The sequence below is a fragment of the Phytophthora cinnamomi genome (genome assembly GCF_018691715.1).
Source record: "Phytophthora cinnamomi strain GKB4 chromosome Unknown Contig0, whole genome shotgun sequence".
Lineage (NCBI taxonomy): Eukaryota > Oomycota > Peronosporomycetes > Peronosporales > Peronosporaceae > Phytophthora > Phytophthora cinnamomi.
The window spans coordinates 527,927-552,237 of NW_027150933.1; the positions used below are offsets into that span (position 1 = coordinate 527,927).

The 24,311-nt window shown below is 49.2% G+C and overlaps 2 protein-coding genes across 2 annotated transcripts; one reads left to right on the forward strand and one right to left on the reverse strand.

Annotated features, from left to right (window-relative positions):
• Positions 1–2,004: 2,004 nt before the first annotated feature.
• On the reverse strand, positions 2,005–16,710 carry IUM83_01808 (uncharacterized protein; the record flags this gene model as incomplete). Its single annotated transcript, XM_067925688.1, has 3 exons — positions 2,005–2,131; positions 2,202–2,604; positions 16,257–16,710. The coding sequence occupies 3 exons, from the start codon at positions 16,708–16,710 to the stop codon at positions 2,005–2,007; spliced, it is 984 nt and encodes a 327-aa protein (XP_067800764.1).
• A 6,460-nt stretch (positions 16,711–23,170) lies between these two features.
• IUM83_01809 (uncharacterized protein) lies at positions 23,171–24,163 on the forward strand (the record flags this gene model as incomplete). The annotated part of the gene is made up of 1 exon (XM_067925689.1): positions 23,171–24,163. One exon carries the CDS (start codon positions 23,171–23,173, stop codon positions 24,161–24,163), a length of 993 nt encoding a protein of 330 aa, XP_067800763.1.
• Positions 24,164–24,311: the final 148 nt, after the last annotated feature.

Consider the following 24,311-nt stretch of genomic DNA (forward strand, 5'->3'; position numbering starts at 1 on the left):
TCGCATGGAACCGAGCACTTCCTGGCGGTGTATGCATGTTATGAGTCCTCGGATGCCCATCGATTCTCGCTCCTCGCCATGGCTCCAATCATCGACGAACTCGACGACGCGCTCAATGCGGACGGCCACACAGCGGCCATAGCACGTTTGTTGCCGTTTTTTTGGACGGTCTCTAGCGGATGTGCTGTTTCTGGTAGGGGATAATTGCGCAGTCAACAAGCGTCTGGCTAACCTTACGGGTGTGCCACTTGTTGGCTGCGCAAGTCACCGTCTCAATCTCGCGGTGCGGAAGCATCTCGCACCCTATGAGGACGCGCTGGGGCAAGTCCAAGCGCTTATGCGTAAGCTACGCACGCTCGAACAAGCCGCCAAGCTTCGGTATGAGTATTATTTTGTGCATTACTTTGTTTATATTATGACGATTACTAATATGTCGCTACTACTTCACAGACAAAAAACCTCTCTCCAGCCTATCCTCCGCCAAGGCACGCGATAGTCGTCGACGTTCGCAATGCTCGCGCGATATTTTCGCAGGGCGACGGACGCTGTAGGGACCACAGCGCAGGATACAAGTGCAAGCACCCGGGTGATTGCATGAAGTGGGCACAGGCGAAAGGCTTATGCGTGAGGCACGGTGGCCGGTCTGACGCAAAAAACAGCAGCGGAGCGCCTCCGTCCGCGACCGATACGGACGCACCAAGCAGCGACGCTGTCGAGAATACCAGTCACAGTGCTGTGTCCCACGCGAGCACCGTCATTAGATTTGTATTAACGGACGAAGCGCTACCGGTCGCCGCCCTAGGGTTGTATCGGGCGGTTGGGTGCACCACTGTCGTCGATCGGCAGGGGCTTTGCCGATTCCACAACATCAAACCTCACTACAACAGCCTCACACTGTGTGAGTCACAGGGTGTCGAAACGTGGCGCACGAAAACGGATTGTGTCTGGCGCACTGCAACGCGAGTACTAGTACCAATCGTTTCATCCAGGTCTCACATGGTAGCGAAACTATTTTCCCGGAGTCTACAACTAACGGCCTAACCTCGAAATCCGCGGATCGACCCACCGGGTAAATGCTCGCCAGAAAGAACTCCTACCCACAAAATACTGCGGCGCAGTCTTGTCGGCTCGATCCATCGAGCTGTCCTCTATCCTCGGCAATGATGCGTGTGGCGCCGTGCAGTTATCGCCGACGTCCCAAACAACGGCTCGCAGGCAGTAGCACGCGGCCGATCAGTACTGCAACGAGGTTGCCGCCGCCAGCGCCGTCCACTTCACCCGCACGAATCTCACACCTCGGATGTCGATGCCTATGGTTACTACCAGGGATCCCGAAAATTCAATATATACCAACTCAGGCATACCAACCAAAACAAAAAAAAATCGAAGAACTTCCGGATGCTGCGGTGGGTGGCTGGTGAGGGGATGAGGTCTTCCAGGTCCTCGTCGTCAGGGGAGAGGAGCTCGAAAAGGCGAAACTCTCGCGCAAGCATTGCGAACGTCGACGACTATCGCGTGCCTTGGCGGAGGATAGGCTGGAGAGAGGTTTTTTGTCTGTAAAGTAGTAGCGACATATTAGTAATCGTCATAATATAAACAAAGTAATGCACAAAATAATACTCATACCGAAGCTTGGCGGCTTGTTCGAGCGTGCGTAGCTTACGCATAAGCGCTTGGACTTGCCCCAGCGCGTCCTCATAGGGTGCGAGATGCTTCCGCACCGCGAGATTGAGACGGTGACTTGCGCAGCCAACAAGTGGCACACCCGTAAGGTTAGCCAGACGCTTGCTGACTGCGCAATTATCCCCTACCAGAAACAGCACATCCGCTAGAGACCGTCCAAAAAAACGGCAACAAACGTGCTATGGCCGCTGTGTGGCCGTCCGCATTGAGCGCGTCGTCGAGTTCGTCGATGATTGGAGCCATGGTGAGGAGCGGGAATCGATGGCCATCCGAGGACTCGTAACATGCATACACCGCCAGGAAGTGCTCGGTTCCATGCGACTACCCGTCGATGATAAGGCCAATGTTCTTGGGCATCTCCTCATCGATGGTTTTCTCAACGGCCTTCACGACGTTTTCCATGTCACCATAGTGCGTCTCGACAGAGATCGGCTGTAAGTTGGTAAACCTACCGTTAACACGGTAGCCAAAATGTTAGTGATACAAACGGAAACTTGAATGTAGTATCGGGATCGTACCTGCGAGTCTCGTCTGACTCACAGAAAACGAACGGGAGATTGCACATGACAATCCAACGCATCCAACCAAATCGGTTTGTCGCCTTCTGGCTGACCCACGGGACGAGCGTTCCGGTGGCAGCAGCGCTTGCGTCACGCATCCCGTCCTCGTAGTTAGCGTGGCTGTCTCGGACGTGCGAAATCAAGTTGGAGTAGCCCGAGCGAGGCGTGTGCTTGCGGTGTTTTCCGCAAGACTTGCAGACTTGATGGCCCGTCGGTTCTGCTTGCTCGCCGAGCGCCGGCGAGAAGTAAAACCGAGCGACTTGCTTGTTGGAGAAAGCCCGGGTGGGTCTGTTGGAGGCAAGCACACGCATGGCGATGGAGATGGCGGGGTTGGAGCTTCGTGAGGGCGGCAGATAATGTTCTAAGGTGAACGCACATAGGAAAAAGGCAGCTCGTTTGGAGCTGGAGACAGCAGGTGAAATGGCTGGCTTTCAGCGGTGTCCCGAGAAGTGCCTACAACCACTTCTCCGGGCTTGCCACCGCACACATGGGCGATTCAGGTTTCACCGGCCTCGCCACATCTTTCCGATGCTGGAGATGACGTAGGAATTGCAAACATGATATCAGCTACTTCTTCAGCACTGGAAATCGCTTCGCATTTTTAGATCCCCAATAGGCTTTGGGGGCTCAATTCGCAATACTTATCTCTTAGCGTATTACCCCCCCCCCCCCCCGCTCAATCCCCTAAAATTTGAGAATCTCGACAGTCAATGTGGCAACAGCAGGAGATGGGATTAGTCTACAACGTAACACCAGCTTACAAACTTGGTCATCTACGTTTCGTCAGCGGGAGCCACGAAGTCGTCGAAATCCGTGGCTGGATCCAGCATGAACACGACCGTCATCGCATTTGAGTCGAAGATCGTCACCGCTTCTGATTTCGCTCGAGAAATATGATTTGTTGGTGCTCAAGCGGGACAATCATGACACATTTGTACGTACAGTCGTCTGATAGACCATCATCAACACCCGTTGGAGCTCTGGGGTTGGCTGGCAATATGTGTAGCCGGCGATGCTAACTCAACTATATGACTGAGTACCCCGATGCCTGCTACTACTTGATGATTTCCTCCTTGTTCCGAGTCGCTCTCCACCGACTCAGCCAATCCATTACCCGGTTCTTCTTCCGACGACGTCCCACCGTACGCCGCATGGTACATAAGTTATTCCGCGGAATAATCCTCAACAGGTCGGCACCAGATCCGACCGTATCTGACCCGTTTTCACTGATTTTGGAACCGATTGACCCCCCCAGTATTTCAAGTTAGAACGAGTATCAGGGAGCGAGGCTCGCTCGTGGCGCTTACCAACGCGTAAGCGTGGCCGTCTAGGAGACAAAAAGGACGAGGACGACAAGAGTACTGGCAGTAATGACCTCAACGCTACTCGTACAAAGATGCCGCTGGCTCTAGCGCCTCTTAGAAACTCGACGATGCGCTCGCGTACGGTACGAATTGTTAAACCTTTCCTCGGACAAGGTAATGTCATATATATATCGTATCTGTTTACACGTATAACGTGCCTGGTATTCGGTTGTGGTGTCCACTGCAACCAGTACAACGTGGTCAATGCATTGGACCGGCAGTAACAGCGGCCCGTTGGACATCACCTCGGGCGCCACCGACGACCTCGGGACACCAGTAGATCACGGCTGCTACCGCTAAGGGTGGAAGCTGGCGATATCATCCGCCACGTGATCGAGGTCTACCTTCAATGTGAAGAAATAGATAACCCAGCTACCGGTTCAAACACTGAGTTTTCAAACAAGCAATCGAAAGGTGTTGTCAAGGGATTATATCGGCGCCGAATAACTATATAATCTGGCCGATTCGGTGTGGCTGTCAGTGTTCTTTGGTTGTGTGTGCTGTAGTGATTTCATGTGCGATCTCCACATGGCTTCTTTTGTTGCCGACAGCCACTACACGAAGTCTCCCTGCTCCTGCGCGGCGGGACAGCAGGTTGTGTATTGCTATTCGGCGATAGCTCGGCCGGCGGCTTCCTCTCTTCAGCCAACAACGCAATGCTTTGTTTGTGAGCGGCAGGTGGGGATAATGCTTCATTTACACTCGTGGAATGTATTACCACTTGAGTTCGGTATTGAAGCAGCATCTTCAGGCAGAATTTGGATATGCTCTTGCGTTGTTGCGGTAGGGTTCGACGATACGAGTGCTGTAACTGACATGATTGACTACTCATCAAGGGTTGAGGAGCCATTGCACCTTCATGGCGTTGAGAGATTATCCTGCCGGTTGTATTTTCGCATGGTGTCGATATTGAGATATCTGAAGCCCGCTCTAAACTGCCTATTGCGTTCATAGTACTTGGCGGCGATGGGGTTGGCGAATCCAAACGGTGTGCATCTGCAAGGGAAAGAAGGGTAAGCTGAAATGCGACGGGCTGAGAGGCAGTAGATAGAATGCAGACCAGGGTTTTAGTTGTCAACTATAGCTTGATGTTCAAGTTGGCCCAGTAGTTCTCCTTCTGCTTCAAATTACGCCAGCCGAAATGGCTGCGATTTTGGGTGAATGCCGGCACATATACAGCAGACGAAGTCATACACCATTACGAACACCTGTCGCGTTTTGGGGATGCTACCCCCCTAAACGCGACAGGTCTTCGCTACAGCCAAGCTGGCGACAATGTTTCCGTGCCTACATGCTTTTGTTGTGAGCTGTGTTTACCCACCGACGGTGGCGCGGGCGCCAAATAAGTCGAATTTGATAACTTCGGCTGCGTGACACGGTCGGTAAAGAGGCAAATCAGTTTATCGTACCGTTTTTCACATCGCCGCTGGATGTTCTCCACCGTTCGTTATAGTCCATGAGGAGACGACGTCCCTTCGCGCATCAGTTTCATCAGCGGCTTTGACATTACATCCTTATTAGTTATCACACAGGGAAAATGCATAAGTAGGCGAGCTTCACCCTAGATGTAAGTTGATGTCACCGTGGAAAAGCATCCCGTTTTGTGGCATGCACTCTGACATTTAATTTAGAATAGAAGGCACTTGCTATTGACCTCCTCGACAGATATCGGCTTGTAGCCCTTGATCCGAGGTGTACACGAGCACGTGTACACGACGCAGTATGGATTCTGGGCTGGGGTAGTGGTGCACTTAGGTACTCAGACAACCACGGGCCACTAAAACAGGGAAGAAAACGACCCTTCACTTCTAACAGCCTCAGGATAGTGGACTACAGGGTGGAAGCTCCTCTAGTTCGGTGCTTCATCTATTCGACGCTCGAACGCTTGATGTTCTAGACGCGACTCCATTCGGGGCGGTTAGCTTTCGCCTGCGCCCGTCATTGCCTTCAATGCTTCCGCACTGAACTTATAAACTAACCCACAGCGGACTATCTGAGTCCAGAGTTCGGTGTTGAATATGTCCGGACCTTTCGCCCCAACATATCGTATGAACCGGTGTAGCGCCCGTGTTCCCCCATTTTGTTCGTTCAAATGGCGAAATCCTACCAAACTCCGTCGCTAGGTATTAATGGCGATGCTCGTGACCATGTCACCGACCCTGGAGCACGGGAAACACGGGGATACTACGCAGGCTCAAGCAAACTGCGTTTTTAAACGTTCACCGGAAGTAAGGGTAGAAGCAAGACCGAAGGCCAGTATGATATCCGTGCTATAGGCAATTTGACTGGGGTGGATGGTGTAGGAAGTCTCCTGGTGTGGCACGAGCGATTGGTTCATACATGTGCCAAACACCTTAAAATATGGATCGCGCCCTCGATGCTGTCGCAATGTCAGGTAAAAGAGTGTGACGCTCGTCATGCATGAAAACAGAAGGCGAAGCGCCAACGAAAGCAGCTAAATCGCGGAATTGGAGCTCATAAATGAACTCGTATACGCAAATCGGATTTTCCAAGGCCAATGTATGGGACACGGTATAAGGCTGTAGAGGTGATAATTGACGAGTGGAGTAGGATTTTGACGCGGCACGGACTCACGAACAAGTCACCATCCACTGTCAACGCTCGTCCGGCAGTACGTCGTGTGAGCAGCGGCAGACTGGGCGTGAGATAAAGGAGACCATTCAAAGAGAGACTGGACCGGCTAATAGCGCGCGATTCCCAGTGAAGTAGTATTTGATAGACAAGGGAGGCGAGTTCGTGAACTAAGTGAAGGACAGTTAGTACTAGTCGCGGGGAATTGAGCCCATCAAGGTAGGGCCGAAGGGCTCCTACTGAAATTCCTGTGAAAGGGCCCATCAAACGCTCATGGAACGATCAAGGCGCAGATGCACGTGTCCGGCTTTCCACGCACATTGTGGTCGTATACACACAAGAACGCTGTATAAATAAAAACGATCGGGTATACGCAAAGCCGATTGAAGCTGTGCCGAACGAGCGGATATTCGGGGTGGAACCCGTTACTTGGCTACTTGTGCAAGGCCTTAACTCGCGTATGCACTGATTCAGTTGAGTAGATTCTTGTCTCAGCCGACCTCTAAGTACGTCGCAGCTCGTAATCGCGTCTTGCGTGACATGGTGGGGAATACGGAGTATGGGATTGGATACTTTAACGGCAGCAGTGACAGTTATGATGCAATAGTGCTGCAAGGATTTTATGATAGTGTTTGGGCGAGCGACTCTGAGTGACGAAAAACCACAAGTGGATTTGTCTTCATGCTGGTGAGTGGTGTCATTGCCTGGGTAGCTCGGCGACAGCTACTAACCGCCTTCTATCGACGATCGAGGCTGACTATATAGCTGCCTGCCAAGCAAGCATGGTAGCTACTGTGGAATGCAACACTGTGGCTGAAGTTCTGAGTTATCTCACAATCAAGCCAGGCTCCGGAATCGACAGCACATTATGTCAACTAGCCCTACCTGCGCTTGCAGGACGAGGCACATGGAATTCCGCTGATACAATGTGCTAGAGCAAGTCCAGCGTGGGTCGACTGTATGGGCGAAAACCCAAGGCGAAGCGAAACCTGCGGGCGCATTAACCAAATCACTGGAGAAGGCCCGTCTCAGCAAGCTGTGTGAAATGGTGAGCGTCACGACTTCTACGTGAGGTCCATAACCTTCTGGGGTTTGAGGGAGGCGTGTTGGAAAGAAGTACCAGATCCTCGTCTTGGGATGGCTGCAGAGCAACCATACACTTAAACCAGAACTGGGTCGTTTCACGTCTAGGTACCGTCGCCACCAGCTACAACGGACACTAGCGACGCCAGCTGATGTAGCCGCGGTAGGATAGGAAGCCGTACTAAAATAAAGCAGTTCTCAATCAGCGAGCAGCTTGCCAGACCTCTCTTCCAATCCTAGTTACCAGGATCCACGCTTCAACAGAACTCGTTGGACTTGGCATGGGGGACCGTCCGATTGTGGAGACGAATGCAATAATGCTGCTGGCGATGGGCGGGGCAAGGAGGATGATTGCACAGAGTTTGGAGAGCAAGGTAGAGGTGAGACCATCACCTTGCGTGGGAGCGCGCGGGATGTCAGGTGATTCCCTAACGGGCTTGACTGAGAAGATCATCTTTGATACGAGCTTCAGCGATAGGCCCCCCGTTAGGCCCAATCGGGTGACGATAGCAACGCGCTTGGATGCATGCTAGAATCTCGCGAGGCGTCAGCATATAACCCTTGCAATAAATTCGTCCGGAGTTTCGCCGCATCTTCCTTTGGCGCCTCCATGGAGAAGATCCGTTCACACTGAGATTTGGACTTTGGGATGTGATGGTCGGCCACCTTACTGCAGTTGCAGAAGATCCCTTCACACTGGTTGTTGGGCTCCTGAATACTTATAAACTGTTCTAAACGTTTTAGAGTATTTTAAGCGTTAGTTACTCTTCCAATTCAACTCCATCTCTTCACTCACTGCATTGGGAGTACACATCAATCACAAGACTGTAATGTGCTCTCGCCTCTTCTCACGAGGTGTATCGTTTTATTTGAAGTAACCTAGTTGCTCATTTCACCCCATGGATGTGTTTTCGCGTGACGTGACGATGGTCGATTCCCCATCAACAAAGTGCTCCACTCCAACGATCGGGAGGATGCCTGCGGTATGGCAGTCTGTGCGCGTCGCACGCGGCTGCAAACCCAGGACCCAGCAGTGGTCTACACAGCAAGCAGAGGCGACGCGTGGGAGCCACAGAGGACTAAGGGTTCCGACTGAGCGAACGCAGCAAACCTTTTGATCAGCGCAGCGACGTCTCATTTACGGCTGAACCAACTCATTGCCACGAGACTTGAAGTGTTCAGGGTTGACGACAGTCAAAATGTAAACTACACTGCATCATTGCAACATTGTACTCTTCGTCATGAATATCATATCGTTTCATGGCACGTCGCAGGGCTTGTTTCAGGAGAACCAAGCAGCCCAACGCAATGACATCGCGGAACGGCGTTTGCACCGCTTCCATCATTCCAGATTCGAAATCGCAGATAACTTCAACAGGACTCAGCCACTGGTCCGTAGCTTGCGCGACAAAGTGCATCGTATCCCGGTACGCGTTATCGGTGCGCGATGCACTTAGAATGTAAAACATCCGAACAAAGAGGCCGGAAACACGATCATCACCGATTAACACTACACATTGGTGGAAGTTGGATGGAACATTTAAATGCACCATGGGTCCGTCATCGCACGCTACACGCCGAAGCTTCCAGAACATGTCTCTGTCGTTGCCAGTTGCAAACCGAATGCCGAACCAGCGACCGTGTCCTCATTTCCCGATCCTCAACACCATCCTACTGAGATGTCTATGTCCGTTCCTAAACCTAATCAGTTATGTATCAGTTCACATTGACAGATAACCGTCGCTCCGCGGTGAGCTAGCATGCAATTAATGTCAGAGGGTTGGCGAAGCAGGCTTTGAGTTACGGATAGTTAATATTCGTGCATACCTCAAGCAAATAGCAGCGAGTTAGCAGACCCCAAGAGAAACTACCTTATAAACACGTGCATCGCGACGTGCTCGTCGACCTCGAATCCAGTCAGTCCTCGCGTATGGTAATTAGTGTCGGAGAAACCTGATGGAATTGCACTGGCAATTATGTGTTTTGACATGACATTTTTTTTCAGAAAGCGAATGAAATATTATAACAAGGTGTTAGAGCCCAGAATAAACATCATCCAATCAACAACAATTGGCTATATTTGTGGCTTCAAGGTTTACGTTTCGGGATTCTGGCCATCGTATCCACAAAACTACGCGTGTGTCGCTGTGCTTCAATATCAACTGTAAATAGCTCCAGCAAATCAAGCCGGTGCACTGCCGCCACGAGAAAATGGATAACCTCATCATCCCACCGGCGAGTAAGACAGTCGAGGACTTGAGCAGCGGTGGTCGGCGTCTTGTTGGTTGAATGTTTAGAAATGAGGCTCAAGCAGGCTGATCTTGTACCGCGAATGGCTCATCAGTAACTGGCTGGTATTTTGCCAAAGTTTTGTACTTTCTAGATACGACAGTCTAGTAACAAATATATACAGGAAAAAAATGAAGGGTTAGGTATGTTAATTCCATATCTTTCAATAAATTCAGGCAGTTTATCCACATACCGGAGGTGTTTGTAGTATTGACTCGTAAAGAGACTACAACAACTACATATATAAAAGCTACTGATCTTGACAAAGTTTCTTTAGGTATCATGTATATTTTTGAGAGAAAAAACTGCACCCAAAAACTCCCCTCATAACCCCGTCTAAACCAAGCAGTACTATTCATTATAGGTACGGACTAGTTATTCGAGTACGTGTTTTTGGCAACAAAAACCTCAATATTGTTTTCAATTTGATCCTATTGTATATTGCCGGAAAGTTCGTGTAAAAAGCAATCGAATCAGAGTTGGTTTTGCTTCCTACGAGTGTTTTAGCTTTTATGTTTATGTCCGGTTATCTCCTTGTCAATTTTAATCGCGCTTATATCGAAAACGCTAAATGGTTGATAAGTAACATTTTATTTCCCGTGGTCTCAAATTAGGTGCATTTCTTTTTAGAAATATCAAAAGCGCCCAGCATTTTCAATGCCACTTGTAATTGAACAGAAATAGTGTGGAGGTGCGTGATAAAAGATGACACGGGCGGTCAGCAAATGATTGAATAGTGTTAAATACATCACAAGCCTAAAAGCGAACAGGAGAATGGCGTCATCGTCGCCCATGTTGCGCCTGTTTATACGTCAGTTTTGGGCTACGTCCAGCCAACGTAAATATCATGGAATGTATGTCTTCAACTTGGTCAGGTCTAAGAGGTATGTGTAGCTCGTTGTGATTTCGAAACGATTTCAACTCCCAGTTTCTCAAACATTTGTGGGAAGCAGAGTACTTCAGGACCACGTTACACAACAAACTCCACGACTCAGTGAGAGCTGCATCTCCACCACGCATTCTCACAAATACGAACTACAACACCCTCGCGAACTTCATCGATGTGGTCCTTGGTTTGAACAGCAGTAATGCTTTGCGGTCACTCGTGGCTCCTCTGCTGGAGAATATGCAGTATTCGCGGTGTTAGGATACTTCTCCGCTGTCTCTCGCGTTCAGAGAACCGGCTTGGCTTTAAATGTTTTAGCTACGTCTGTCGCTGCCATTGCGTCGTCTTACGCTTCTCTGAAGCTATTTTCTGGTATTTTTGGCCCACTTTTTCATTTTGAAGCCGTTTTAGATTGCCTTTTTTGTGGTTCCGCGCGTTTTTGCATTTGAGTATTCGGCACCGGGTACTTCGCTTCCACAACTTGGGTCGCCTGGGGGCCGGATTGATTCTTCAGTTTTGAGGCTACTAGTTTGTAACTTGACGTCATACCCATACCCTTGATAATCACTGCTGAGCTAGAAGGCTCACTAGCAGCAACGATCAACCTTCGACTTACGGTGTTGACAACACTTTCCGGTTCTCGTGCCACATTAGACACGTACGCTGCTTTTGCATAGCATTGCCTCCTGCAATGGCAGCATTCTTCAGAATCCTCCATTCGTTGACCATGTTCGTCACATATAGAGTGATGCACGCATCGTGCGAACAGAAGTGGTACATCGGCTTATCACAATTTGTGTACAAGTGCTCCGTTGAGCATTCCAAATGACACACAGCACAAAGTGTCGATTCATAGGTCCCACTTCAGTCGCCACTACCCGAGTCTGTGAAATCACCGACCCCCCCCCTCCGTTTCCCAGTTGCGTTATTGGCTCTGTTTCTACGCTCATATGACCCACGTTACCACTCTTAATATATCCTGAACCCCGAATTAAAACAGCCACCGCTCTCATTACCATCTTCGCCTGCACCAATATAGACACCGGAAAGGTTATCGTTCCAGCTACCAAAGCTATACCTTCGATTTTTTAAATGTAAATCTTACCGAAACTAGTGATACTACACGACACGGTCCTCGCCCTGAATTCCAGCTATGCTTCTCCCGGGGTACATGTATTGGTACCTATTGTCCAGGCCGCGCTTTGGAGTAGGCGTTGACGTCCACACCTCAGGAAGGAGAACCCTCCACAATTCACTGAAATTTACCCCACCATATCTTCATCCAACGGTGATCGATGTCAGTGAAAGCATGCTTTGATACTATTTCCTGTATGCTTGACTTACAAACTAGAGTGGAAGTGGTGTCAGCCCAGCCATCTACAGGTGTGCCAGTGCCCAACGATCTTTACCATCTGTCAAACCAGCAGCGAAACTTCACTACGATCGCCAGTCTATCTACTTGCCTGTGAGGATTTTATCACATTACAACTCCTGCCGCTGTTCTTCGCTTGATACGCCTTGAAGCGTCGCCTGGGGCGCTAGTATCGAATCTTGCGGTTCGCAGAAGACAATGCGCCAATCCTATAGTTTGGACTGGTTCATCGCCCCCGAGAAAGGCAAAAGCCATGACCGCATCGATATTTCTGTTGGACGAGTGGATATGTGTGCAAGCTTGAGCTGCTATATGCTGATAATGATGAACGCCACCGTTGTAAGCATCCAGCGGGCGGGCATCCACTAGTTCCTTAGACATTAAATTACTGTAATGTACCTCACATCAAAACTAATAAAATGAATAACACTTCGGGTATTGATTTCCTATCACAGTACCACGCTAGTAACAAGGTGGAATGTATTAGATGAATGCAGCAAAAGGTGGCGTACATATAAGCGATCATGTATGAGAAATCAACCCACAATTTTGAATAAGACAGCTTCCACCGGCTTACAAAATGGAACAGTGGCTTTGGTAGCAGAACCGTATATGCCAGGTCAAGTGGCCGGTCACTTCACCATTCCGGAGCGCGATAATAGGAGCATTGAACGCATGGGCACTGTTCCCAGACCCTGTGCCCTCGGAGACAGTCAGCGATTATGTCGGTCTCGTTCATAGATGTTAAAGTGAAAGAACCATCCGTTTTCACTTGTCAATTGTCGCTATTAGCCATTCGATCGCTAGCATCGTGCTATCCTACCGATGTGCTCAGCCCAAACTTAGAACGGAAGTGAGGACGTCGTCCTCGTTTCTTACCTGCTGCTTCTGCTCCTCATCGCACTAATATTGCCTCTGTATCAGAGAATATGCGTCTAATCCTAAAGTCTCCATACCAGTCATTAGCGTAGTGCAGTAGACTACATCGACACCTGTTAAACTACATATATCTAATATTGTTCTGTCCGGTTTGGTGCTCGCGTACCCATCCCGGGACCCTCGGGCGGTTTCATTACCGTGTCTGGCTTTCCGCGGGGCCTTTATATGGCGACAGCCGTCGAGCCCCATCCTCAACAGTCTGCACCATATGAAGGCTCCGCTTCGGTCCCGATGGCGCAAGTTCTATGAATGCTCGCTGGGGCGAGACGAAGATCCTGTTGTCAAGGTTGCGCCCACGAGATAGAGGTGAAAACCAAGCCACTCACAGGACTTCCAGTTGAAGGTCCCGCAAAGGAGTTTAGCAGTCATGGTAGTGATAGCCCTCTCAGCGATGATAATGATAGCCGCTATGATCCCAGCGGCGACGACGACGGTCACACTCGCTGGGCGAATCAACGATTTATTTCCTTCTTCCAAGACGTTAGGAATACTCATACACGAGTCCCGCTGGCATCCTCCATGTCCGGAACGGGTCGCTTCATCTTTGAAAGCGCCCACCGGATTGAAGTGACCATCCACCATCCACCCGTAATGCTCGAACACGCGTGTCATGCGAAACAACTCAAATCCCTGAAAAGTTTCCATGACGAATGGCGTGATGTCCCGCGGGTTAAACTCGTTGTAATAGCGCCGGAATCCATTTTCATTTTCCCGAACATGATTTCAATCGGATTGAAAGAAGGACAATAAGCAGACAAAAAATGGGAATAACACAGACCCTGCGCAGGTGGTGAATCAGCTCAGATTGCCGACGATGGCCAGACTGACTACGCACTCAATGCTTACTTCAACGAGCCTAATTTAAGCATCGCCAATACCTTACTTCAACTAAGAGTGCCTCTAGCAACACCAGCACTTCACCCAAGCGTCTCCACTAGCTACACCAGATCTTACTTCAACTAAGCATCGCCACAGGGGCTTCTACAATGCATCAACTTACTTTATTCAAGGCACTTCCATTCAAGGAAGACGAGCACTACCCGTTGCGTTGATGACAGCGCCACACTAATTATTGTACACGAAAGCGGCAAAGGTGTTCTCGTGATTGTGCGTGCAACGTGCAGTCCATTCAAAGATCTATCCACACCGAGAGCCTTGCTTGTTCACTGAGTAAGCTACAGACCCTCGGTTGCGCTAGTATTTTATGTTTATGAATGTTTATGAGATTTATTTTCCAATTAGACGTCATTGCAAAAGACCGCAGCGCCATGTCCGCTAGGCAATGCCAGAAGACGAGCGGATTCCTCGTCCTCTACCACGCCGTTCTAGTTGATGTGACCGACACAATACGTTCCATTGCCCATGTCGACCAGGCTAGCTGAATTCACGGATGGAGTGGAGCACGATGAGCATAGTATCCGAGCACTCGTTTAGGCAAGGAGGCGGAGATGCTATCAGAGTATTTCGAGTGCCACCGCGGAACATTCTTCGCTATGGTCTCGGTGACGGAGCGGCGGATCCTCAAAATGATGCGTGGCAACGAAGACCAACCCTTTGGTCGAGTGTTTGCGCCCGCACGGGTTGATGCCGGAAACGCGGTCTTCGTTCCTGGGTGCACTTTGTTACCGCGCACGCCCGCGCTTACATTTATGGGTTCAAGAGGAACAACCACGTCGCGCTTCGCTCAGAGCACTCCATTGTCGAGCTCAATAAAGGCAATGTACTGCAATCTAGATGCGGCTTCGCTTTTAGTCGTCCAGGCAGCAACGAGAGCCACGTCGGGCTTCTTGGATATATTGACACCCCGCAGCATCGGCGTTCAAGATTCCCACAGCCAGTGAAGGTGATCTTCGTCGACGATACGTACGTCGTCGACGACGTATTCTGCTTCGTCTGGAACTACCCTTTCTAAGGAACATACCCCTTCTCGCTACGTAGGCACCTCAACCGTTATCATCGCTAAGTGATCACGTACACACGGTAGTGTCAAACTTGTACTTTTACCGATCATATAATATATAATATGTCATCGGTAAAAATACAAGTTTGATATAATATACTTCTCTGTCCCACCAATTTATAGGTAGTTAATATTTCGAACCATAGATTCACCTACACATATGAGCCGAAGACCGGAATAGCCGCGTTTAAAAGTCCCACTAGCGCACTCTTTATCATATTTTTTGCAGATTAATAACAGTGCTCAGCAAGTAAATAACAACACAAACGCGAAAACATTTTTGAAAGAAATAAGGTTTTATTTCGTAATTACACGGCAAATTAGCGATATTAGTAAAACAAATTACCAGATGTCCACTCCGACTTGGTGACCACGTATGTAACAGCACAACTGCCAGAAACGTGCGGAACATTCTCTAATAGGCACCCCAAAAAGTGAGGTTTAATTGCCTGTTATGACGATATGAGTCAAATCACATGATAATTTCATCCAGTCATCGATTGATATAGTTTTAGGTACGGAATTAACAAATATAAACATTGTTTTATTGATTGAGAATCTGAGAAGTCAGTGCTTTGTAGCCATTTTCTATAGTTGAAGCCGTAGTCGGAAGTGACGTTGGACCGAGCCCATTAGGACCGACGGTCTTACGAAGTCGAGGGAGCTTGAAATCATTGCCTCCCTCGTTAATGATAATGCATTCCAACACTTTTGCAAAGTGAGGAAGCATTTATCTATAGTTTCGTATTTAACACTATTAAAAACACTAGCTGCAGCTTCGATGAGCCCGTCGATCTGGTTTGTCGGTTGCCGATACTGTATGGACTGAATAGAATTAAAAATTCCCAAATCCAGTATGTTACACTCAGGTGAGCGAGGCGACTGGCACAACATTTGGATGTCCCAACCACCTTCCTTCCCGGCGGCAAGAACCTCGCCATGATCTTCTTCTACGTGCGGGCCAGCGTTGTCCTGTTGGACACGTATAACGGAAGTTTTCCTACCTGTTTACGTAAAATGACAAACGTTAATAGAGAGAATGTATCGGCAGTTTGATAAATACACGTACCTGGCCATTTGGCACGAATTGCCGGGAAAACTTTTTCCTTGAGCATCTGCACGTATATCTTTCTTGACATAGTGATGTTCTCGGTGATGGGCGTTCCCGCAACCCGATTTTTGGAGGTTCTCTTTGCTGCGGTGCGCTCAACAATTGGCCAGATCCCAATTTTCCGTCAAAATACTTTTTTCGGGAAAAATCGTATCGCGGTCTTGCTACTGCTGCAAGAAACATCACCTTACCGATATAGCGTTTGTTCGAACACGATCGGTAAGGTAGTGCTTCATCAGAGGCCAAGTAGTATCGCGAAGACGCCTTGTACATATTGAACCATTTCTCATCTATATGGACAATATCATACATTGCATTGAAACGATACAAAGTCCGCGTAACAATTATATTAGTCAACAATTAATTACAATAAATTGTAAATTAATGTCATTCACAATGAAAAATCCAAATTCTTACCAATAGGGCGCTGCACGTGCGCAAGAGCCCACGTTAGCCGCTGAAGCTTGTGTCCGTCGGTAAGCGTCGGCTTGACCCTTGAAATGAAGCGCCGCAGGACCTTCGACTTGAGGTGCCGGTGCAGCGTCGATCTTGGGATGCCGGAGGCCGCTTCGAGAGCACGCAAAGTCTGCCGCTGGCAGAGCGGCACCGCTGCAACTCGCTCCCCCACCTCCTTGGCGCTGAGGCGGGTCTTCTTCGGCGGGTACGGCCGCCGAGGCTGCACGAGGGCAGCGGAGTCGTTACGTAGACCCCAGATGGTCTCTACGGAAGCGCGGCTAAGTTTGAAGAGCCGCTTGGCTCGCGCTATGGTTCCGTAGCGGAGGCGGCCTTCCTTACTCAAGGTGGTAAGGAAGACCACCACCGCAACGCGCGTTTGCGGAGAGATGTCCTTGGCCCCGACTGTGCGTGTCATCTTGGTTGCCAAAACTGTTGTGGCGATTTAATGTCCACCACCAACCGTTTTACGGTGGACTTCAGCCCGCCTTAGCCAATACTATTTTAACCAATGAAATCATTCTAACAATGTTGAGTGGTACACAAAAAACCAAAGTACCTATAAATTGGTGGGACAGAGAATTATAATATATGATCAGTAAAAGTACATGTTTGACACTACCGTGTGTACGTGATCACTTAGCGATGATTGACAGCTGCCATTACTAGCCATACCACTAAGGATACAACTACGAAATAATATTTCTAGTAGGACAGTAGCGGAAGAATAACCAAAATAATCGGAAAACGTTCAAGATGATAAACTGACATTACTAGCCATACCACTAAGAAATAATATTTCTAAAAAAACTAAGAAATATTATTTCATAGTGGTGTCCTTTGTGGTATGGCTAGTAATGTCAGTTTATCATCTTGAACGTTTTCCGATTATTTTGGTTATTCTTCCCCTACCGTCCTACTTAACCAATTCTTCCGGACCAAGTAGTATCAGCTTCTGGTCGCGGATAACAGGCAATTAAGCAACGACGGTCCACCTAGAAGGGCCCATTCGCTGGCACCATTGGCACACACAAAAATCATTATTATAATGCTTTCACTGCACCCTGTAGGCCGCCACGCGCGTGTGACCGTAGCATTATTTGTTCTCACCGTAGTCACACAGTCGTTCGAGGTCTTCCCGACGTTGCGAGCGTCGGGTGAGTGTCCTATCGATTGTATCAAGACGAAGCGGGCAAGGCCTGGGATATCGCACTCCGGAGCGATTTGCTCTAATGGCATCGTAATTAGATTTGACTATTGGGATGTCAGTACAGGTGACACAAAACATCAGTCCGCAGAAACTGGTGGTCAGCGGAACTCTGGGTGTATTGAAATCTATCATATTTGAACCCGGTACAACCTTTCAACTCGTACATGATAGTGTAGCGGACATTGTGGTTAATATTCCAAGTGTTTCACCGCCTGCGGTGCTAGTTCGCCAGACGGGGGAGTTTTAGTTGCGCCGATGCAAGGATCCGATGATGTAGACTAATTTCTGCATTCTTTGACTCGCAAGACTACAGTCAATGTCATATTGGTCTAATGGGGTATTCGAAAGGGCTCCCTCGAGAGCTTTAAATTCTCAGTGAACAATTCCCTCTTGTGTGCGCGGTCTCGTTGACTGTGTACAACGTCCGAGGTAAAATGCTGGACAGGTTACAGATTGGAAATAATCGAATACAGTTGCAAATAAGCGCCAACAACCGTATCCGCCTTTCTCTAGAGTTACTTCACGGTCCGCATTCGCGACGCTTTTTCCGATCACTCCCGAAACAATTAAGTAGGCTCACCTACCGGCAGACTCTCTTGATGAAAAAGATCGACCTTTCACGTTGAACAACCTTATCATAGAGAAGATAATGAATCAATAGCCGGTAATGACGTTTAGTTTGTCTTGCGGGCTCGTACTGGCATCAGCTAGTATCTGTCGACCTGCTTCAGGCTTCACCATCTTCTCCATCTTCTGTACGATCAATACTCGCATGTGGTTGCTGTGGACGCGCTCGATCTAACAGATTTTCGGATGGGCTAAATTGAATGTATCGACGGAACCATTTACGCCGCAATTTAAGTCGGCTTTGACGACGAGTCGATATGATATGATTAAGGGGACGGTGTTGCCTCGCAGTCGGATCGTTGTGGGGGTTGTTGTCGCGGTGACAGAATGATTTGAGGATGCTGCAATGTGCTGGATTTTGGCGTCTGCCAAAAATGTTGTACGTTTTGTAAATGTTAACTACGTCTTGTACAACGTCACTCTGGATTTGATGCATCTTCCGCACTTTGCGAAATTGCCCTTCTGTGAAGTTACCAACAATGGCAACCCGATACGACGTTACGAGCGCTGCAAAAGCGAAACAAATGCATCTACGGCGATCCCCCGCACCACACGCGTTGTAGCCGCGATGGAACTGAGTTGTGTCACCACCCGCTCGGGGATTGTTACCCCCTTCAAAGGGTTTGGCATGTCGCTAGTGAAATATCCACGAGCAATTGCTAGCGTCGGTAGTTTTCGGCAACGGATAGAGGCTCCACACTTTTTCCATACGGTCACCCATGTGCACGGGTGACCATTTCCCAAAATCCTCACGTAATACATCCATGTAGATCCGTCCTCCCGCTCCACTTCATCTCTTATCACCAGTCGATCGCAAACGGCACATACGGCCTCATCGAGTCCCTTTACATCGACAGCATTGCGGAGTAACTTCATACAATGGTTCTTTCCCTCTTCTGTGAGCGGCTGGAAATATTAGAAAGGCACACAGTCAGAACATTCCACTGCATAACTTGTTCGTTGCTTCTTATGAGCCCTGGTGTTGTGGTCCCGACGAAAACTCCGGAGGGGGGGGGGGGTAGCCCCTGGCTACAATAGTGTGATCTAGGCCGCAGAGCCCTACCGGTTAACATGCAGCCAACCGTCCAACAGGGGACAATGCAAACAGAAACTCTGGTAATCCATCTACGCGCGGCCACCCAGGTTTTGACCAAAGCTCTTTTCGGATCGGCGGCAGATGAGAGAGTCTGAGAATGAAACTTAAATTAAATTTGCGTAAAATGTACTCAACAGTGCGGGCCTCGCAGTCCAGACCGGCAAGGAACCCAAAATCAGGGTTAGGTAACACCTAAAAGCGAGGTTTTAGTCCTTAACCCTTTAGCGAGCCACCATTATTAACTATTCAATGCAAATCTAGGACATTCAACTGTAAAAGATCGCAAAATACGCCGTTAAACGAGATCATGGTACTCCGGATCGCATGACTCATGGGACCCCTGCTCTCTACTGTGATTTGCCGGTTACACAGTGTGGGAAACTACATCTTCATTTTTATATTGAGTATGATTACGTGATGATTACGTCAAGCACCTTTTCTTATTTGTTATAAACAATGGTCGATTTGTTGTTGAAGTTAGGTACAAGGGCGAAAAATGGGCCGTTTTAGTGTGTGTGTGTGTTGGTGGGGGGGGGGGGGTATTCGCACCTTGTTTTGCAAAACACCTTAAAATGCGCCCTCTCATCGCGAAAGGGTTAAAACGACCTTAAATAATAATGTTCGGTAAAACACTATCTTTCTTGTTAACTTTAATACTTCCTTTTATGCTTTTACCGTGAAAAAACTTCCCGAAACTGTCTATTTTACGTGTGGCTCATTGAAAATTGCTTATGGCACAAAGTCCATCTTTAGGTGTGTATGAGCGACAATTATTTGTGGTGTAAAGTATTTTATTTGACTAAACGTAGTTTATCGGTAACTTACGGATGACAGTTCGTTACGCTCATCATAACGCGGAGGTTTTCAAACTGGCCTTGGATCAATGGCTTTGTTAGCGCATCTGCTATCATATAGTTAGTATTACCGTATGTAGCATTAATACTTTTCTCTTCAAGTTTACCACGGGCATACAAATGCCTGATATCAATGTGTTTAGTCTACGAATGACAAAATGGGTCTTTTGTTATACTAATTGCAGCTGTATTAGCACACCAACACTGTGTCGGTGGTACTTTCCGTAACCCAGTTCAATCAATAGTAGCCATAACCACATTGCATCTCTTAAACTTTCACTAGCGGCTACTAACTCTGATTCTGTTATGTTAAGTCTAATACAATCATGCTTAACACTCTTCTAAGAAAATGCATGCACCAGCAAGTATTGTTACATATTCTGTTATTGATTTCCTTTCTTCATTTGCATTCGCAAAGTTCGCGTCTGTGTATAGCTCTATCTTTATAGCACTATTTTCATAGCACTCTAAGCCACATTTCGACGCTCCGTTCAAATACGTTAGTACTCGCTAAGGCGATCTCCAATTAGTATTGGTATAGCAAGATAAGTACTTGCTCAACTCTCTTACGACGTACGTGTAGTGCATCTTACTAAATTCACTAACAAGCCAGTCAAACCTCGGTGATCAAACGGCTGGGCCTCTATCCGTTCAGGCGTTAAATTGGTTTTATTTTCTAAACCCACATACTTAGCTTGCTTTGTGGGCTCTGTAATGTAGTTCCTCATATGAACCTTTCCTATAAGGTCCTGAATATACTTCCGTTGCGACAGACGCAGTGCTTTCCTTTCTAGATCTCTTTTAATCTCCATTTTAGGAAACAGTGCAACTCGCCCAAATCTTTCATAGTAAACTTGTCAGACAACTCAGCTTTCAGATCACTGATGAAGCTCAAGTGTGAGCCAGCGATAGTAAGATCGTCTACATATACGCACACAATAAGGGTGCGTGTGACCTTGCAACCTCCTACCTTTTCAGATACAAGCAATGTTATTTCTTGAATCTAGAAAAGCCTAATTCCGAAAGGCATTCATTACTTCATACCAAATTATGGGGGCCTGTTTTATGCCGTTCAGACTTTTCGGAAGCCTACAGACCAGCCAATATCCATCGCGTAATCCTAGTGGCCGCCTCGTGTAGATACTTTAAAATTTGATGCCATTTAGGAACGCAGTTGGAAGTCCATTTGGTGTAGGTGTAGACCTAGGATTGTAGAGTGCGTGTAAAAGCCACAGGGCTCATACCAAGCCGTAGGGGCAAAGCCTTCCTGATAGTCAATGTTGCACAGCTGGGTGTTCCATTTGACTACCAACCCTGCCTTAAATATGTCAACTGACCATCTGAGTGGTACTTAACATCGAACACCCTGTGGCAACCTAATGCTGTTCGCCCTTGAGGAGGGGAAACTAACTTCCATGTGTCATTCTTGAGCAGGGCCTCAAACGCTTTCCTAGTCGCACACTCCCACTGCTCAGCATATTCGATAGCCTACACCTTCGAAATAGATCGCAGAATAGGAGTGCGTTTCTCACCTGTCGTAGCGTTATTTAAGTGTGTGGCATAATCTGTCAGTTTGACGTTACGCGTTCTTTTCCGCTTAGACCTCCGTCTGTCACCACCGACCCCATTTTCTGCTCCCATTGTTTCGGGATGTCGGTGGTCGCGTGACAGATGCTGAAGCAATGGCTTCAACTAGGGTGGTCGCTTCAACGTCAGAGCCCGTTCTAGATCGCTTTCCTAAATTTTGTATGACCTTTTCTTCTTTCTGATCTCACTACTATCTTCAATAGGTAAAGAACCTTGAACCATAGCCTTTGTGCTTGTTGAGCTGGATTTTATGTCACGAGCTATAAGGTATTTGTTCGCCTTGATGTCTGGCAGCCGATACCCCTAATATTTCGGTGTCAGACCCAAAAGCTTACACTCGATCACCGAGTTTTGGGTCCATTCGCTTTAATTCGGTACATCCGCGTAGCACGTCGTGCCCCAAGATCGCAGTGCCAAGCCGTTAGGCTTCATACGGTGCAGTAGCTCATACGGCTTCTTCATCCCTTGTCTAGCCATGGGTAGACGATTGGTGATATCTACAATATCGTTTCAAGCTTCTGGCCACCACTTAGCCGGCATTTTGGCCCCTCTGCGTGCACAGCGAACTCCAGCCATCATCATCTACTGATCTCGCTCAGCACTCCCATTATCTTCTTGGGACTCTACATTTGAACTTTGAAAATCTAAACCGATGAAAGGAGGCCGACGTCGCAGTGAAGGACGAGACGGCGGGCACCTTGAAGATGCCTGACGACGTTGAAGTGGGCGGCAGCGTGGTACTGGAACCCAGTCGACTTCGTGAACGCCAGGATCTGCTGCACGGCGGGATCTCGGCGGCGGGACTTCCAGGCACTGCGGGCTCTGCCAAGCGAGCTTACGTTTGGATTGGGCGGCCAGCGAACAAGCCGCAGCTTCCGAATTGGACGGCCGGAGAACACTTCCGAATTGGAAGACCGGAGAGCACTTCCGAATGGGACGGCCGCAGATCACTTCAGAATTGGACGGCCGCAGATCACTTCAGAATTGGACAGCTGAGGCACGAGCCGGACGACTCGGCTAGCGGCACTCGGGAGTGGGTGTTCGGCAACGGGCGGTGGACGGTGGACGCCATACGACGGACAGTGGACCACGGAAGACGGACGGTGGACGGACGAATCGTGGTGCGAGGGCATCAACGACTACGGTAGACGACTGCGAGGCGTAGGCGACAGCGAAGTGAAGAACAGGAGGCACGTGGCTTCCGAGTTCTTCGGCGGCTGCGACGAGTAGGGCAGGCGCGTGTGGGCGTACGCCAGCGTGGCTGGGAGAGCGGCCCGGAACTCAAACCTCGTGTACGTCAAGTAGGTGTGTATTGTGGTGAAGTTGGTACCTCGGTTGGTAGCGTAGCTACCTTGATTCTGTTTGGTAAATAAGGTAGGTGTCGCTGCCAGTTGGGCACGCACCAGCGCGGTGTCATACGTTGTGACACCGTCGGCCAGACGGACTTCGGACTGCATCAGCACAGTCGCGACGAAACCCAAGCGTGTGGAGCCCAACACGTTGCATGGTGGTCATACAGGGGCCTCACACGCCAGTACGACAAAGCCCGCGACTTACGAAGACATTAGTGGACGCTGGGATGGCCCGGACGAAGGTTACGACGGTCGCACAAACGGCAGGCCCTGTGGCGAAGAGTCAGCCGGCGAATCAGACTCAGAGGGTGACGGTTACGACCCCTGCTGGTGGCGCGAATCCAAGCCAAACGTCGGGTTCTGGGCGACAAGAAAACAAGGACGAGGGCAAGGACGAAGAGACGAAGCAGAACGACGCTGTCAACGACGGCAACTCGGACAACGAGCACGAAACCCGCGACACCGGAGACGCCGCGGACGAAGTACGCGAACCAGCGGATAACGACAGCAGTGGCAACGACACGATGACTCCTGTGGCAGTACTGACAGCTGCACTACAGCAAGTGGCGGCGACGATGGCGCGAATTGACGCGAGGTTGGACCAGCTGGGCACGACGCCCAACGCACTAACCTCGACTGGTAGTGACGGCAGCCGGCAGACGACAACAGAGACAGCACGAACAGCTCCGACAGCGAGGTCACTAGGCTCAGGAGGCACGCAGCAGCCGCGGGCGGCAGGAGAACCTCGACGACAAGTGGTGCACCGACCACATGATCGTGATGACAGCAGAGATGACGGAGATGAGGACGATGACAATGAATACTCGAGCAGCTCCGACGGCGACGACGATTCCGACGCCAGCAATGATGGTGGTGATCGATGTGGATTACGGCAACCTGCTACGTTGCAAGGTGACCGAGACTTCCAACGTATCAGACGACGAACCATCCGTGACCTGGACCTGCCGACATTCCTTCCGACGCCGCAGACATCGGTGATGACATGGATCGCGCGTGTGGATCTGGCACTGCAGGGAGCGAGACTGTCAGGACGTGGTGATTGGACGGGTCATGAACGCTATTACATTTTAGGTAATAAGCTGCAAGACAGTGCGGCGCGTTGGTGGGTTGAACTGGATCGGTAGCTACGTGACAATGAGAGGACGCGGACGCGGTTCAAGTTTTCGCTGCTTCGACGATACGGCGAGCGACCGGACAATGCCATGGCCGAGTGGCGCGTCAGCTAGCGACGAATGATGCCCGGTGAGACGTGTGCAGGCTTTGCGGCAGCCC